General features: G+C 40.0%; 2 protein-coding genes across 2 annotated transcripts in view; one reads left to right on the forward strand and one right to left on the reverse strand.

Annotated features, from left to right (window-relative positions):
* Positions 1-12061, forward strand: part of cttnbp2nlb (CTTNBP2 N-terminal like b) — a gene marked incomplete at its 5' end in the record, with an annotated part of 17908 nt that extends 5847 nt beyond the window's left edge. Inside the window, 3 exon segments of the mRNA XM_014017463.1 lie at positions 7059-7310; positions 7819-7926; positions 9993-12061. Coding sequence (XP_013872917.1) covers positions 7059-7310; positions 7819-7926; positions 9993-11249 — 1617 coding nt within the window. The 3' untranslated portion in view covers positions 11250-12061.
* A 756-nt stretch (positions 12062-12817) lies between these two features.
* capza1b (capping actin protein of muscle Z-line subunit alpha 1b) overlaps positions 12818-17179 on the reverse strand; it is a 6150-nt gene continuing 1788 nt past the window's right edge. The window contains exons 3-10 of the mRNA XM_014017474.1: positions 16508-16559; positions 16252-16315; positions 15961-16167; positions 15795-15874; positions 15539-15617; positions 14525-14596; positions 14350-14412; positions 12818-14220 (exon numbers count right to left, since the gene is read on the reverse strand). Coding sequence (XP_013872928.1) covers positions 14080-14220; positions 14350-14412; positions 14525-14596; positions 15539-15617; positions 15795-15874; positions 15961-16167; positions 16252-16315; positions 16508-16559 — 758 coding nt within the window. The 3' untranslated portion in view covers positions 12818-14079. The remainder of the gene's footprint in view (positions 14221-14349; positions 14413-14524; positions 14597-15538; positions 15618-15794; positions 15875-15960; positions 16168-16251; positions 16316-16507; positions 16560-17179) is intronic.

Genomic DNA, 17179 nt, shown 5'->3' on the forward strand with positions numbered 1-17179 from the left:
GTATATATATATCATGATTAATTATGGCCTTTAGCAGATAAAGATTAATATGTGACAATTCCACTTGCCAAATGTCTTTGACTCTAAATCAGTTACCCTGTTTTACACTTATTCAAACCTTCAGTCAAATTCAAATTCAAAATTTTTCAAATTCAAATATTTATTTTTCATTTCATTAAAAAAATAACTATATACAATAAAAAACAACGACATGACACAGATCAAAAATCAAAATAAAATGAAATGTAGCAGAAGAAGAATAAATCATATAATGTCTGCCCCTTTTATCCTCAGAACATATTCGAACAGAACATAATTTACAAAACAATACAAATAAAATACAAATAAAAATAAAAGCATCAACTCAAATAACTCATTCATTTGAACAGCCCACCCTAATCTCATTCCAGGGCTTACTTTGCTGCTCAGAAGGGACACATTGACTGAGTAAATTTGTTTCCACCATTTGCTGATGGAGAGTTTGTTGTAACCAACAAGGCCTTGGTCCACATTGTCAAACTCTGGTTTATGGTGGTATTTCAGGTGAAGTTTGTAGTGTTAGCTTTAGCTCTTTGTTAGCATTAGCGTCAGCTCTGTGCTGCAGGTACTTCCACCCAGGATTTTAGCTTGAGAGGTGACTTTTGGATGCCCTGTTAAGTTTTCCGCTGCCTTTAAGCTGTTGCCATCATGGCACTGTGCTGATCTTCAAGTTTGCTGAGATTTAAAAGACGTTTCCATCCGTACCTTTTTTTTTCCCCTCTCTGTAAATTTTGTCAACTTCCATTATTGGTGGGGGGGCACAATTATTTTATGAAGCCAGAGGAAGACAGATAAAGAATAAACTGCATCGGCTTGGATAGTGGAGTTGGGTAGCAATTTCACAGCTTCAGTAGCTGTTGTTGTGTGTTGTCGTCCCATTCTCCGTATCCGTTCCGTATGTAATTTTTTTCCCCTTAGTAATTTTGCAACCTACTGAAAGATTATGTTCAAAAGAGAGACCAAATTATGCAGAGGAGGTCAATTAAATTCTCATTTATTTACATACATGTAGAGTTTACCACACACAACCTCAGGTATGGTCCGTTTCCTGAACCCCCACCCTGGCTTCTGAGACCAAGGAACATGTTCATGAACAACATGTGACCAAAAGCTTTATACCAGAGTCAAGTCCCACCTCGGATATGACGTCATATCCTGGATATGATATCATGGTAAATAAGAAAGTAAGTACTTCTAAAATGAAAAACAGCACATTTTTATACTGTTGGCGCGAGGCACGTATTGAGACTTGTAGAGTCTCTGATTACTAATTAAAAATGATCACAAAGCATGTATCTAAAATTCAGTTAATCAAGTCACAAAATATCCTTCACTTCCATAAGCTTCATAGGCAGTGAGTGGGTGTTCAGGTGATTAAAACACCTTCCAAAATCCTGTCTAAAAGCCTGATTCCACCACACGTGCATATTTACAGCACCACACTGCCCTGATCACAGTTCGTAAAGTCACAAATATTAATTTGTGACAGTTTTCCCTCACGATTAATGGCACATGATATGAGTTTACCACATGGAGCCAGCTTGTAAAGCATTGTAGCACTTATAATAAGCTTTAAAGGCACAGTGTGTAGTATTTGTTGTTTTCAGCCACATCTAGTGGTTGAGTGGTTGAATCATCCTCCCTGGTCCTCCCCCCACCCCCACCCCCCTTCCAAACACAAAGGGGCTGCTACGGTGTCTCTCAGGTGTCAAAAACCTTTGATAATTCCAACGTCGATGTCTACCAGCAGCTTCAGGGCTAGTGATGTTTCAAGTGGTAAGATTATGAGCTTTAATAAGTAAAATTATCCCAGCTACAATGACAGACAACAAATATTACATTTATAGTATTACAACTAAAACCGTTTTTGGCGCCGCCACCGCAGTTTGTCCTTCATGAGCCTTCGTAGACAAGATGGCGGTGCAAGATGGCGGCTGCTTGTAGGGCGACCCGCGACCATGGAGATATAAATAGCTTTTTATGAGGTACAAATAATAAAACAAGGTCTTTGTCTGCAATGATTAGACATGTTTTTTTTTATTATTGTCGTTAGTGATTATCTCAATTTCGGCTAAAAGAATTGACAAAATCCTACACACTGTGCCTTTAAGACAGAATAATACAGTATGATGTCAACTATTTGAGTGCATTTTCAGACTACAGCAAAACCTGATGCTTATCTGTTATACAGCAAAGGCTGACTGTTGACAACAACACTAATTAAATAACCATACCTTTTTTATGACAGCTGTTTTTTTTGTTTGTTTTTTTGCCTAGACTCAACTTCCAAACAGAGGTTAATATCTTTCTACACCCTTCGCTGCTGTTTACACTGAACAGGAGAGTCGCTGCAGATAAAACCGAAACAACCACAGCAGCCAGACCAGACCAAGGCAACAGGCAATCTGAGAGAATAGGAAGCAGATTCTATTTACTTTTCCATAAAGATTTGCCCAGATGTATAACTGCCAGTGAATTGGCTCACAGATTGCCTTTTTTTTACTCAGATAAACTAAAGGACTTTCTTGTTACGCCTTATGTTAATAAACGTTACACCAAAAGCAGTGTCTGGCCAAAGGCTGAACTCACCTGTCTCCATGTTTCATGACTAACTGCTGATGATAATATTTGTGGCAGTTAAACATTACTTTGAGGAGTTTCGTTTGGTGTCTTACAGTTATCTCAGGGGCCATCTGTGGTTAATGTGTGGGTGGGAGGTGTGGAGGATACAGCCCGAACCATAAACACTGACCTAATTATACTTCAAAAAGCACGAGCCGAAGAGCTTGTTTTTTTCCTCTCTTATTCTTTGCCAGATTTTCCTCTATTTAAAGAGAGTAAAACCTTGTTCACGGGTCAAGTATACAAATGGAACACATTTAGCTAATGTTAAAAGTCCATTTTTATTCCATTAAAGTTTGCACTGTCCAAAGAACTGTAGTGTAAACACAAAAATGAAACAAGTGTGTGCAATTTACAATAATAGAGTAACAACTTTCACTTTAAGCGTCAAAAATACCAAACTCCTCTCTTATTCTTTCAGCCAGCAAAGCAGAGCCTCCCATACATCTTACCAAATGTATTCATGCTTCAGATGTGGCAATTTTCAGGGTCACAGAGTAATCTCAACAGCAGTTATCTAACCTGGCCTTAGTATCTGTGTCCAAAAAAATAAAATAAAATAAAATAAACTTTAAGAAGGAAGAAAATCAATTGCTGATCTACTACTCAAAAAGTCTCCACAGTCCAAAACCCGTGGTTTCACTGACTCAGTGTACAATGTTGTTTTCACGCCTCAGTTACTCATTAGCTTCATTCTCTCCAGTCTTGTTGAGGACAACGCAGTGTTCAACTTTAATATTATGCTTGTGTTTAATGGAGCTTTTCCAATTGTGGCTTCCTTTCCACCATCTTTGCTTGAACGGAACATAACCAAAGTGAATGGCTAAAATTAAACTATAATACCTGCAAAATTAAAGGTTAATCACAAAACAGAATAAAAAAAATGTTTCTATCATCATTGAAGCCAGAGTTGTTAATGGAAAAACAATGAGTCACTCTCATTCTGCCCCACTATAATAATAGTGTGTAAAAGTGTGTAGTCCTAGCATATGCACTATATAAGTGTTTTGTCATAGCTTCAGGGTTCTAGATCTAAAATTGTATTCTGTTGTTTAATTTTTGTTGTTTTATGCCTACTTCCTGTTTTATTTTGTCGATGAAGTTACTTTGTCAGTCCTGCCTTAGTATTTCTTTGTCACACCTGCTTGGTCTGCAACTAAAGGATTGATTTTTCATCAGCAAATCAATTTTTGGTCAACATTCGGGAATTTGCATGCTCTCGCCTATCATTTGTCACCCCCCCGCAGCTGCATTTGTTTCCTCTATCCGTCCAAAATCATGCAACTTATCGTTTAATTGGCTTGTTTAAATTTAACTTAATAGTTAATGTAGTTTATCCTGTTATCTGTTTATTTAGGCATATTCACAATGTGGGTTCTTCAAAGATGATTTTCATCAATAAAGAGGATTTGTTCCTTTCTTATCAGGGATGTGAAATCTGTACAATTTAGAGCTGTGATTTTCCTCCTTGTTAACTACTGGTCAATGTGTGACAATCATTTGGGGTTTACTAAGAGAACAGGACTCGGCTGTCTTTTCCGTGCACAAAGGCCACATTTATTCCTTGAGGCTGTAGGGAACTGACTGACAGAGGAGTTTTTCAGGTGAAAGGCATCAGGTTTTTCCTCTCACACCTTTAGCAGCAGGAATGCATTAGGAGGTGACGTGCTCCAGCACGTCCGTTTCAAAGGCAGCAACACTTGAAATTCAAAAGTACGTTTTGTAAATTATTTCTGCATAATGTGTTTCTTTTTTCCCACGACTTGCTATAGGAGATATTTATCATCAGTAGTTGGGCAGAGATGAGAGCTTTAAAGCCGACTGGATTTACTTGTTGTGCCCTCTCATAAAGGAGCACACACCCTGTCATTATGATCAGACCTTTCCTGACAAAAATATAAAAAAGAACACGAGCGACCGAGATCCCAAGTTTGGGCCTCTGCACACGCGTGCGTTCAGAGCACACACAGCCCTTAATGGGCTATTTAAAGATTGTGGCATGTAGACTAAGACTGTTAACTTAGAAAGCTGCAGTTTTGTCTCTGTCTGGATGAAGAGGTTTTACTGCTCTACTCTGAAATCCAACAGAAACTCTACATATCTGCACTAATACTCATTTTCGCATTTAGTGGCCTACTGCATCACAGAAAAAAATAAATAAAACAGGCCCAAATGCAGCACTTGTGCCAAAGCAAGTGAGGAGAAGAGGACAGAAATGCAGACTCAGAAGGAGGTTTTTTTTTCCATAAAACTGCAGTGAACCGACTCGAGAAGTCAAGTTTGTGCTGAGGGACAACGGGTGCTTGTGGTTTGGAGACTCTAATGAAAACTGCATGAGAAGAAAAGTATAGGTGTCCTGAAGGCACGAGGTGTGATGTCTTTCACATGTGCTTCAAAAAGTAGGACTTTGACTCCGAATCGACCTCGAGTGCCTCAAACCTCAAACCAGCTAACGGTTCTGAAGCTAATGAGACCCCCTGGTGGCACTGTGACCAGGACTGGGGTCAGCCAGGGCCTATCTTATTACACTTGCTACTGTGGAGTAAAGTTAGTTTAGTTAGCTTTAAGATTCTAGTTCTTCTGACTCATTTTTTTTCTTTAAACAAAATGTTTTAGCTGATTTAATAACTTATTAAGTGCTCATTTGTGTGTGTTTGTGCATGTGTGTGCGTGTGTGTGTTTGAGAGAGAGAGAAAGAGATTTAATGATCCCGTCCTTCACCCCTGCATCCCGAGGGAGGAGTTAACATCTGCCCCTTGTGGGGGTTGGACAGCAGTGCCTCACCTCTTTGTGTTTGGGCTGACAGGAACGACCATCTGCTTGAGCTCATGCTGACTAAAGCACCRCTGACTTCCTGAACAAATACTGACGCACACATTCCTACAAACTCTGCGTTGTTYGCTTTTTATCGCCAAAGTGATCATGTTTTTGCATGTCTCGCTGTGTGGAATCATTGGCTGGACCTCATGGAGTCTTAGCAAACATAAAAGTTGCTATAACTCATTCAGTTTTGCACACATTAAGCACAGATTTGGTGTGGTTGTAGCTGAGAGTCATTTACAACCAGAGGGATATAAAGTAGCCTACTTGAAATAAATAACAAAGTAAAAGTAAAAATACCTTAAAAGAAAATTACTTGGGTAAAAATACGTTTCACTCATAAGAACAGTACTTATGGTAAGTAAAAGCCATAAAACTGCTCACAACAATTGGGAAAGTAAATAGAAAAGGATTTTTACGCACACTCTAAGAAATGAAGWKTTGAATTTAMTTAACCAAGCTGGTTCCACTAAACYGAGTTGAGTAAATWGCTTTACATTTAATAAACTCGGTTTAGTAGAGCCATTTGACATAACTTAGTTAGGTAAATTCAACACTTTATTTTTCATGATGAGTTCCGATCACCAACAGATTGTGCAAGATATTGTAATATTGATTGTAATATTGTAATATTGGTTTAGTTGATGTGGCCCAAATCTGTCAATGCCACAGCTGGCCCAGTTGTGTTAATGTGGTGCTGGCCTATGCATGGATCACCTCGGGCAACTACATCTGGGCCACCAAAGGGCCATCGTTCTTTGCATTTGAGCTGYCTGCACTGCACGGGCCAGAACTGTGCCAGACAAATTTTGCGATTTGGACATTTTAGTCTAAAATGCTGGCTTCAAATGTGGTGGATTATATTGAAAGAAAATTGGTAAGCSTGTTCGTTTACCCTTTTATGTGCTTGAGCCAACCAGAAAATGTACCAATACGAGGATATTGAATGTGCAAAAGAGTGCATACAACYAACCACACAGAGCGCTCTGGCTGAAGGCAGTGTTTATCCTCAGTCTGCGTTCATGCCTCGTTTTCCGGAAGTCGTTTCAACTTTACAAAAACTTCAGGACATGACTCCGCCTATTTTATTGCATCATCAGGATGGTCCCCTAACGCTGCTAGAGTCATGCCTTCATCATATTCTCTGTCCTAATGAAGACCAACGGTTCAGTTATGTGTTGAATCTGTGTTCAGGCATGAATCTACATAAAATCATCAATTCAAACAAATAACCACATTATATAAGATATTACTGTTCTTGTAATAAAAGAATATACCATGTGTAGTGTAATTAAAATCCATATAAAAGCAAACCCTTAATACATTTCTTTAATTTGAATTCCTTTAAAGATCACAAAGCCTTATAAATCCATTTTTTTAAATCAGTCACATTAAATTCAGTTGTTTTTACCTTGTAACTGTGATTTTACATCATGTCCTGTGCTAAATAGTAGAAAGGAAAGATCCCAACAAATATTACATAAACACATTGATTTCTGCTCAGTCAGGAATGAACTAAATGTGCTCTTGCTGGACTCCAGGACCCAACTAGTTTCTGTCATGTGCTCGTCCACCAGGCCCAACACAGGGACGCCTTCATGCAGGAGCGTTACGGACAGTACGACCTCAGCGATCCATTCCTGGCCCTGCAGCGGGACAGCGAATCCGCGGAGCGACCAAACACACTCACGCCGCCTCAAACACACCTGCAGGCCCGGGCTGTGGGCCCAAATCCTCTGGCTGTTCTGAAACTGGTCATGACTCACTGCAAGAGGATGCAGGAGAGGATGATGGGACAGTTTGCTGCCGCCGAGAGCAGACACAGGAGGGTAGGTGGCAAGTCACACCCACGTGCAGAACGTTCCTACGAACGTGTGTCAGATTTGTAATGTGGGGGGTGTGTATCACAATGGGACTCACGCTTGATTCAGACAAAGGTGTGTGTCAAAATGAACATGCATGAATTATACTGCCTGGCCAAAAAATTAATAAATAGATAAAAAATAAAATAAAAAATAAATAAAACGCCCCCCTCAAAAAAAAAAAAAAAAAAGGTCACACTCTAACATACTGTTTCTGAACCTAGACCTGACCATCTGCAGCAACCTCAGATCATAGACCTTAGTTAAATCCAGGTGGTGGCTTTATTTTTGGCCAGACAGTGTATTTTGATATTGATAACAAGACACAAAGAGTGAGGCACTTTCTAGCTTTGATGTGACTCGAAGTCAGATGATTTGCTAGTGATTGATATTAGTATCAAGACTTGAATTCTTATCCAAAAACCTAACTGTGCATGAAGTCATATTTTTTTACACTCATCTGTGTTCTTGTTAGATGATAGCTGATCTGGAGGAGGAGAAACGGCGGCACGCCCAGAACTCTGCACGGCGTGCTGATTATACCTTCATGTTGGAAACAGAAAGAGACAAACTGCTTCAACAGGTGAGTCTAATCAGTCCACCTCTCTTGTGTCTGGATGAATTTCTACTTTGTGCTGTTTTAGAGAAAATGAAGCGCTTACGTTATTTTTTTAAAACATATATTTATTGATTTTAACAAGAAAACAAGACAGATACAGTATATTCACTCATACGTACATACTTAAATTATAAACCCAGACATAGCAAACCAAAATAGACGTACAGTATGTATAAGGGAAGGAAAAAATAAAAAATAAATTAAAGTAAAATAAGTTAGCAGCAAACCCTCAATAGACCAACCAACATAAAACATCAGTATAAGTAATCATACGACCTTATGTAAATCCTTTTTCCACCCATCTAGTTGGATATCATTTTGGTCCAGCCAATTAAGAAAGACAGACCAGATTTCCCAAAATTTATCAAGTTTGTTCTTAGTAAAATAACTGATTTTCTCAAGTGCAAAATAGAGCGCTTATGTTTAGTTCTAGCCATGATTTAAAACTTAGTGACGGAACAGGGATGCGTTCAGCGTGGAGCCGCTGTGTAACTCAGTAGGGTGGAGAGGGCTCGGTCTTTTTACATTGCACACGCGCACACACACACACACACACACACACACACACACACACACACACACACACAGAAGCACTTTTACCATCCGCATGAGCACAGAACTGTTTCATGAGAAACAGATGAGGAAGAGGCCATTGTTTAGTTGTCCAGCAGCCAGGGGGCTTTATGGCCTCAGGAAACCCGAGATAATGGATGTCCACGTCAAATGCGAGGTCAGCTGACAAACACACACTGTTACACAGGGGCCTTATGTAACAAAGGGTTCCTGAGCTTCTTTCCTTGGGATCTCCCACCTTTGGTGTTTTTAATGGTGCATAAACCACACACACACGCACACACACACAGTTGCATTTTTATCACATTACATTTCCTTCTAATAATCATCAAAAGTTTTAACCAGTCAGCTTTTAGTGACCTCATGGCAAACTRAAGTTTCCATCAACATGCCATATGAATGACATACTGTGACAGTGACATGTCTACCCCTTCTGACGTTGCCTCTTGACCCTCAGAAATCTGAAACGGTCACAAAAAGTCTAAAGCGGAGAGAACTGCGTCTGTGCTGCAGCAGAGGAGCAGGCACGACGAGGAAGTGGGGAATGCATTTCAGTACACCCTGCTGACTCTGAGACTTTTATGAGTTATTTAAAGCAAAGTTTTGAAAAACAAAACTCATAAGATATTCTCTATAAACATGCAAAATGTGGGAAAATTTGTAATTTATGAAAAATTCATACAACTTGACATGTATATGTGACCMCTTTCTGCGTCTTAAACAACATATTGTTTATTTTTTCCTCTTCTTTGTGATACAGGTGGACCTATTTTATAAGACGTATTACGGGTTGCCAAATTTAAATATTCCAGAGAAATGGGGAAAGAAACATAAAATAAAATAAAATAAAATAAAAGGCATAAGATAAAAAAAATAAAATAAAATTTACGCCTGTCACCTTGCATGTCATGAAATCCAAATTATCTTATGGTGAGAAAAGATTGCGTTGTAGCCATTTTCTTTGAACTTTGAAAATTACTTTTTTTATCCGTCTCATGCAACACTGAGCGGCGCCAAAATCAAAGAATCAAAGGCATTCTCAGCTACTACCACATCAAATGTTAGCATATTATCTGTAAAAGTGACAGAGTTATAGCCATTTTTTTTTGCTAATTCCGATTAGCTGTAGATGCACATCAAAAGGTTATTTCCTGAAAGTTTCATTCAAATTTGTTCTGTGTTTCTTGAGATATTTTGGTAACACATGGCATGACATGACATGGACAAAAACATCATCATCTGCCTTTTTCTTTTTGAGGCAGCTGATAATTATGTTACTTTATTAGTTTTAACAGACACCTTTTGGAAATGACACAATACAAAAATGTAATCTTGTCACAAAGGTAGCATGGTTTGAGAAATGAGAAAAAAAATCCAACAGTGTGATGTCGCCTCCTTGTGGTTAAATACGGAAGCACTTCCTCACCTTGATGCATTTCTCTGGGTCTGTTTTCTAGCTGGAGGTGGAGCACGCTGCGGTGCAGAGGCTGGAGAAGGAGCAGGTCCAGGTGGTGAGCAAGGTGGAGGCGTCGCTGTCCCAGCAGCAGCAGCTCTCCTCCAACCTGAGCCTGGAGCTGCAGAAGGCCAACAGCCAGGCTCAGGAGGAGGCCCAGAAGGCCTCCCAGCTGCACGCACTGCTGCGAGAAGAGACGAGCGCTCTCGAGACGCTCCGGGCCGCCCTGGAGAACGAGAGGAGCGGGGCGGCCCGGCTGGAGGCCCAGTCGGAGCGGCAGCTGGCCGAGTTCGACGCGGAGCGAGGGCAGATGAGAGCCAGGCTCCGAGCAGAGGAGGAGAGGAGGAAGGAGCTGGAAAAACAAGTGGAAGAGCTGAGGGAGAGCTTGGCTCAAGAAGACACGAAGCAAGCTGTAACGGAGACGACGCCGTCCCCGGTGATGGTGTCCACCTCTGTTCAGACTGAACCGGAGGCGAAGACAAACGTTGCTCCTAAAGCCGCCCTGGCATCGAAGGCCAATGGCCTCAACGCTCTTAAAGAGACAGACTCGACGACGCTCGACGGGAGAGGGGCAGAAAATGGAGTGGAAAACGGAAGCGGCGTGCCTCCTCATTCGCCTCTTCACCCTCCCCCCCACTCCCCCTCCAGCACGGCTTCGTCCTCCCTCTCCTGCTCCCCCGTGACCTCTCCGGTTCTGGCCAAGCGTCTGGGCAGTCCGAGCTTCCTGCCGTCCTCCTACCAGGCCGGGGTCAACCAGCGCTTCCAGGCCGCCCGGCACAAGTTCCAGAGTCAGGCCGAGCTGGAGCAGCAGCAGCACGGCGGGCCCCTCTCCCCCAGAGACCTCTCCCCGACCACCTGCTCCACCCCTCCGCCGGAGCACAGCTCAGCCAAGCAGCTGGCCCGCAACACCGTCACCCAGGTGCTGTCCCGCTTCACCAGCCAGCAGGCCGGAGTCAAGCCGTCCCCGATCAGCAGCTCTCCATTCGGCACAGACTACCGCAATCTAGGGTCTCCTCCGCCGCGGTCCCCTTCCTCTGGGCCCTTTTCTCCAGGGTTTCGCTCTCCTCTCACTCCTCGCTCAGAGAGGACCCACCCGCTAAGTCCAGCCAGGAGGCCAGGCGTGATGAGCCCGACTCCAGGGTCGCCGGGTCTCTCGGCTCGGAACAACCTCTTCCCAGAGCTGACGGGGAACTGTGGCCACAACAACAACAACCAGGAGGGAGCCACGGAATCGGACCTGGTTTTATCCTCCAGTAGTTAATAACCAAGTTATACGAACTAACTGCTAAACAAATGAGCTGAAAAATCAACTGCTACTGTAATTTCCCTGTTCAAGCCCCCTAAAACAACTAATCAAGACACTTCAGCTGCAGCGTTTGCCACAGCCCTACCTCTAACCTGAGACACTATTAGAAAAAAGGCTATCTGAAAATATACTCTGGATTCCTTTAATAAATTTAGTATCTTGTTTTAACACTGCTGTTTTGATGGTAGAGTTACTAAGTTTAACAGTTTAGAATTGAAATATTTATGAGTTATGTTTCATCTAATATTAAAAATGTTCAGAGACCGTATGTAGAAAAGAAGCAGCTCTGGTAATTGTTTTGCTTTTTGAAAGAAAAGATAATACAAGGTTTTCACGGATCAGTTATCACTCAACCTGTCTATCCGGTTCCTATAAAAACACTGTTCAACCTTACCCAAAAAGAAAAAAACAAATGTCGCTACCATTTTACAAGAAAGGATACAAAAAGGGTTTAGATTTTTCTCTACGAGTCGTTAGTCTGTTTATGATAGACTATACAAATCATTTACTGCTGTACAAATGTTCAGTGTTGTGCATTTCCTGGTAATGAACATTGCATGCATTTGYCCTCACGAACAGTCTTGTCTAAAAAAGGGATATGTTTTGCACTACATGGCTTTCTTCTGCTTTTTTATTCATCAGTGCTTGATTTTGTGTCACACAAATCAAGATAAAGCTACACTGTCATGCTGTATTTTCTACAAATGAGTTATTCATCATTTTGAATATACTGGCTAATAAAATTTTTAAGATTTCTACTATAAATATCTCACATCTGACAAATTATTTACACAAATTGTCYCATGATAAAGTTGTGGGATTTTAGTAAGTTTAGCATTTTGTGCCTCAACACCATTAACAATAAAGAAATAAAGGTAGCACACACTCCCTTCCATAGTTTAGGTGTTTAATTAAAAAAAAATGTAAAAGTTTTAAAGCATGTGTCAAATCCAAGGCCTTGCGAGCCAGATCCAGCCTGTGGGTGACTTTCGTCAAGCCGGCCAAAAAAAAAGAAAAAAAAGTTTTATTCAATTCAAAATGGAAATAGTTTTTATATCAATGGTAAACTTTAAAATTTATGATTCAATGCAACAAAATAAAGCACATWTAAAAAGTTAAGGATAATAATACTTGCACCTGAATAATTTATTTTAACCCTGCATTAGTCTCAAAATAAGATGCTTTATATATTTCAGCATTTATAAGAGGATGTGTTAAAATGCTGCTGCTATGCAGGAAATACCACATAGAGCTCAGTAAGTGTTAGACGTGCTCGGCCTTAGCAATAAGAAAGAACGTCACACTTTGTTTACTCAGGTAAACATAAAACTTTGAAGTTAATTACAACTGGTCCTTTGAGGGCTATCATAACACTTAATGAAAATGAGTTTRAGTGACCCCTGCTTTAAAGGATTGTTTTGATTGATCTGTTCAACTATTAGTTTCCCCTTTCAAACTTCTGAATAGAAACCATACAGGACTCTAAATCCAACAGCAGAAAAAAAGACAACAAAAAAACAATATAACCAAGATGTTCAGTACATTTATTTGAACAGAATGGGGCAGTACAGTTTTGAAGTTTTGAACCCATCGGCACACAGCTGTAGTACACTGTAAAGGTTGAACGCAGCACATAGCACAGCTAACAGGTAACTGATCCAAAGTCAGCCTACTCAGATGTCATGTAATACAGAAAGACGTGGCCTGACAGGAGTAACGTTACATTTACAGTAAATGATCTTGCCATATGGCAGCTGCTTTGCATTCTCTTGGCATTGATTATTACAGTTTGTTACAGTTATGAGCGCAATAGCCTAAGACTCAAATGAACAAGAAAAAGCATATTAAATTAGGAATTTACACACATGAGCAGGAGAATGGAGTTCTTTACCATAGGAAAGAGATTTTGGCAAATAAATTTGGATTAATATGATAATATTTTCCTTTTATGCAAAGGAAAAGCTGTACAGCGATGGAGGTGTTGCCAAAGGAAGAGAACAGAGAATGGATCATGGATGCAGCAGCTCAGGTGGCTTTTTCTTCATTTTTGTCATCACAACTTGCATGAATGGAAAGACTTCAGTGGAGCACAACAGAAAAGCCAAGTCGACTCTCCCTCTGACCCAACGGGTACCAACAAACACATCGGTGCGAGAGCACTTGTATGCCAGGGCCACATCTAGGGTTGTGCTGTTCATAAAATGTTTTGTTTGTATTAAATGCACCTACTAACTATTTTCAGAATAATATCATGCCTTTACTAATAGACTTGATTTTCTGTTTCACAACAGATGGCAACTACGACCAAAACAAACAAACAAAAACCCTGGTTTGTGATGATGTGCTTGATTTCTGTCATCAGCTGCTCGGTGCCCTGGATGCAGACAGCAGTGTTCACAGCTCCACATCAGTGTTACTAAGACAAACAGTAGTGGAACCTGAACTTGGGAGAGTTTTGTGATTCCTTAAAACAGTGGAAGATTTTATTTTTAACCCCAAAAAGAAGCAGTCCTGAGCCACAGCCCTGCACACCGTCAACACAACTCACACATTCAAAAGTAACACTTATCTCCAGACCACTTTATTTTTATATAACTGCACTTTCCATTCAGCAGACAAACATTTCTGTCCCTAACAGACTGCAAATCCTGTGTTACAATTTTTTTCTTCATTATTTCCTTGCTTCATATTGATATAGTTATGCTTTGGTTAGTCCTTGAGCATATATAGATGGGTTGTAGGCCCATGAGAGTGTGCATCATCCTGGTTGGTCCCTGACCCTCCTCTAAGCGTTCTGCATCTCTTTGCCAATTTTGTAACTTAAGATCTTATTCCAGTCGATCTTGGTGCGTGTGACGGGCAGCTGGCGACGCAGGGCCTTAAAGGTCGTATCAGACATGGTCTGGTAGTTCTCATTGATCGCAGTCTAAAGCCAAGAAATCAACGTAAGGTCAACATAATGTATTTTTAGACACAATTCTTCAGTGTTTATGTACAAAAATAAAACCTTCTAAAGTTGATTTGAACAATACAGAGTAAGCAATGGGGAGCTTACCTGGTACTCATTTTCGGCATTCTCAATAATGTCAACAAATTCCTTTGCTGTTTGAGTTTCACTCTGAAAAACAAACAGTAAAAGATCCTTTTAGATCAGACATGACGCAGTTATCTTACAAACTTTGCTGAAAGGCTGTCCAAGTGACTTTTCAGAACTAATTAATTTTACTTACAGTCACAGCAACGGAGTCTTCTATCTCCTTATGGCTAACCAGTTGCACATTCCCATCTTCATAATAGTGCACCTTGGGACACAAAACGGTTATTTTTAAGGGCTTTCTTAGGATATTTTAGGTAAATAAACAGATCTAAAAAATAATGAAGAGTTGACATGTTTCTCCAATAAGCTTTACAAGGTATTTTACCAATAAGGTCATTTCACATTATAGTTCTGTGATAAAGAAGCAAAACAATATTCCCACTATAAAACAGCATTTGGTTGTTCAACAATATGAAGCCACCATTGCTATCAACAAAAAGACAACAGTGCATTTGTTTTGAGAGATATATTGCACACACCACCCCGCATTTCTTATATTCTTGCCAACCCAAGTCTGTGACAACAATGCACGCTGGCTCAGACGTGTATTAATGGAAGATCAGCATTAACCTTAGCCATTTCACACAACACATAAGTGAAGGAAGAAGGCGCCCCCCACTCAGCTTGAAAGTGCTGTAAGAAAGAGACTATAACCTGATTATTAGAACCAGATCTAAACCGTGAGATACTGTAAATATCCTGCGAAAGATTTTGGACAATCAAGGGTATCTGCTTCACTTTTTTATCTTAATGGGACACAATGACCCAAGTGCAGGATGAACTCCAGTTTTCCAACATCACCCTTCACAAGGTATATTAATCCTATAAAGCAACTAAACACTTTGATCATATTATACAATTATCTAAATAATTTATGACAAGATGGGATTTCAGAGTATGAGACCACTTTAAATTCAAGCATCCTAAAGGATTTTTTAGAATACTTGATCCCCACATTTTGAAAACATGCTATTTAGATCCAAAATACAAGAGAATGAAGTTACATTTTATATTTGGATATGTTTTACAAATAGTTAAAAAACGGATAAACATAAAAAAATGATAAAAAATGTTATAAATCTCCCTAAAGGTTAAATATTCATGGTTATATATGAGTCATATTTTCAACATAAATGTGCACACTGACCTGGATTTTCAGTACTCCAACCACATGAGCAGTGGACTGACCAAGGGTGAGCTTCCACTCTGACCTGCAGCGGCCATTCCTTTGTTGGAGAAAGAAAAATATATATTTTTACAATCAGAAGCTTTAGAAGATCTAAGACATCTATAATTAAGGCATTTTTGGGGGATGAAATAAAACAATGTTATTAAAATAATTTTTATACAGCACATTTTCACATATATTCAGATAAATTTTAAACAGTTGTTGGAAGACATACCAGAAGTTTTTGGGTTGAAACTGATGTCCCTCAATGCAGGCTATAATTGTCTGCTGACCATCAACTGTCTTCTCATAAACCTGCAAAATATATTATAAAACACATGATTAGGAAGAAGTCAGTGATACTTCATTTTAAAGTTGCCAAATCCTTTTCTTCCCCGTACCGTACAGACTCCTGTAGGGTAGTGCTCTTTGACGTAGGCACTGAGGGCAGCATCACAGGCATCTCTCCAGCTTCTCAGACTCCCATCTCCTTCATAAGGCTGCACTTCGCTAACCTCCTTTCTTAAATGGTCAAACTGGAACGATAACTGGTTTCGRGGATCCAGGAAACGTCCCTGACCCAAGTCACCATGCTCTGTGATCAGAACCTATACAGGAGAGACAAAACAGACTGAAGATTCTTGTGTTGCAGCTTTGCTCGTCTAAAAACAAGACCAAAAATCAAAACACACCGCTTCATCATATCCCTCAACTTTGGCAGGAGTAAACTGATCCATGTTGTACTGGGCGAATGAGCTGGGGAAAAAGAAAAGAAAAAAAAAGCCAAGTTGAGAAAAAGCAGAAGATGTTTAAAATATCAGAATGCTTTCAAAACATGTTTTAAATTAGCACTTTAAAGACTGATTATTATGGTCAGAAGGGACATAAACAGACATGGTGAATCAGTGCAAATTGTAAAAATTGCATCTCTAATCAAATATTACTTACTGAGAAGCCCCTTCTCTAAGAAGGTTGTCATTGTTGAGAAGAAGCCGCACATCTAGTGGGAAAAAGAAATCATTTGCACAATGAGACAAAACAACAAAATATAAAATATAATAACTAAAGTGCTGAGTAAGGCATTTTTTGATTGATTGGTACGGAGTACACCTCAAAAGTTAGCATTCTTGTTAGCTGCACCATAACTTCAACATTATATCTCCAAGCAAACAGAAAACCTGTATTTAGAATAATTGTAATGAGAAGGTTTCATTCATTACTACTAATTTTATTTGACACCTAACAATGTGTTTAAATTTGAGATTATTACGCTAATTTGAGCTAAGACTAATTTGACGCACAACACTAACGTTGGCTTTTGATTTGAAGAAAAAAAAATACAATTGGCCACTCTTAAGTGCTGAATTAGAAGCTAGAAATGCTATTCAACATCAGCATTAGCATCATCTGACAACACTGCGCTGTATAAATTTTGTCATTGCTAAAAAAAATGCTTTTTATCTAACTTGATTGGCTTATGGTGCGTTCACACCKAACGCGATTTCAGCGTCAAAATCGCAGCCAACGCTGAAGTTTGAAGCTTGTGCACTTTGAGGTCAGAYGCAGGACACCTGCGCTGCACGGCGACAGCCGCCCCGCCCCTCCCTCCTCTGTGGGGCT

This window comes from Austrofundulus limnaeus, unplaced genomic scaffold, assembly GCF_001266775.1.
Source record: "Austrofundulus limnaeus strain Quisiro unplaced genomic scaffold, Austrofundulus_limnaeus-1.0 Scaffold3, whole genome shotgun sequence".
Taxonomy (NCBI): Eukaryota; Metazoa; Chordata; class Actinopteri; order Cyprinodontiformes; family Rivulidae; genus Austrofundulus; species Austrofundulus limnaeus.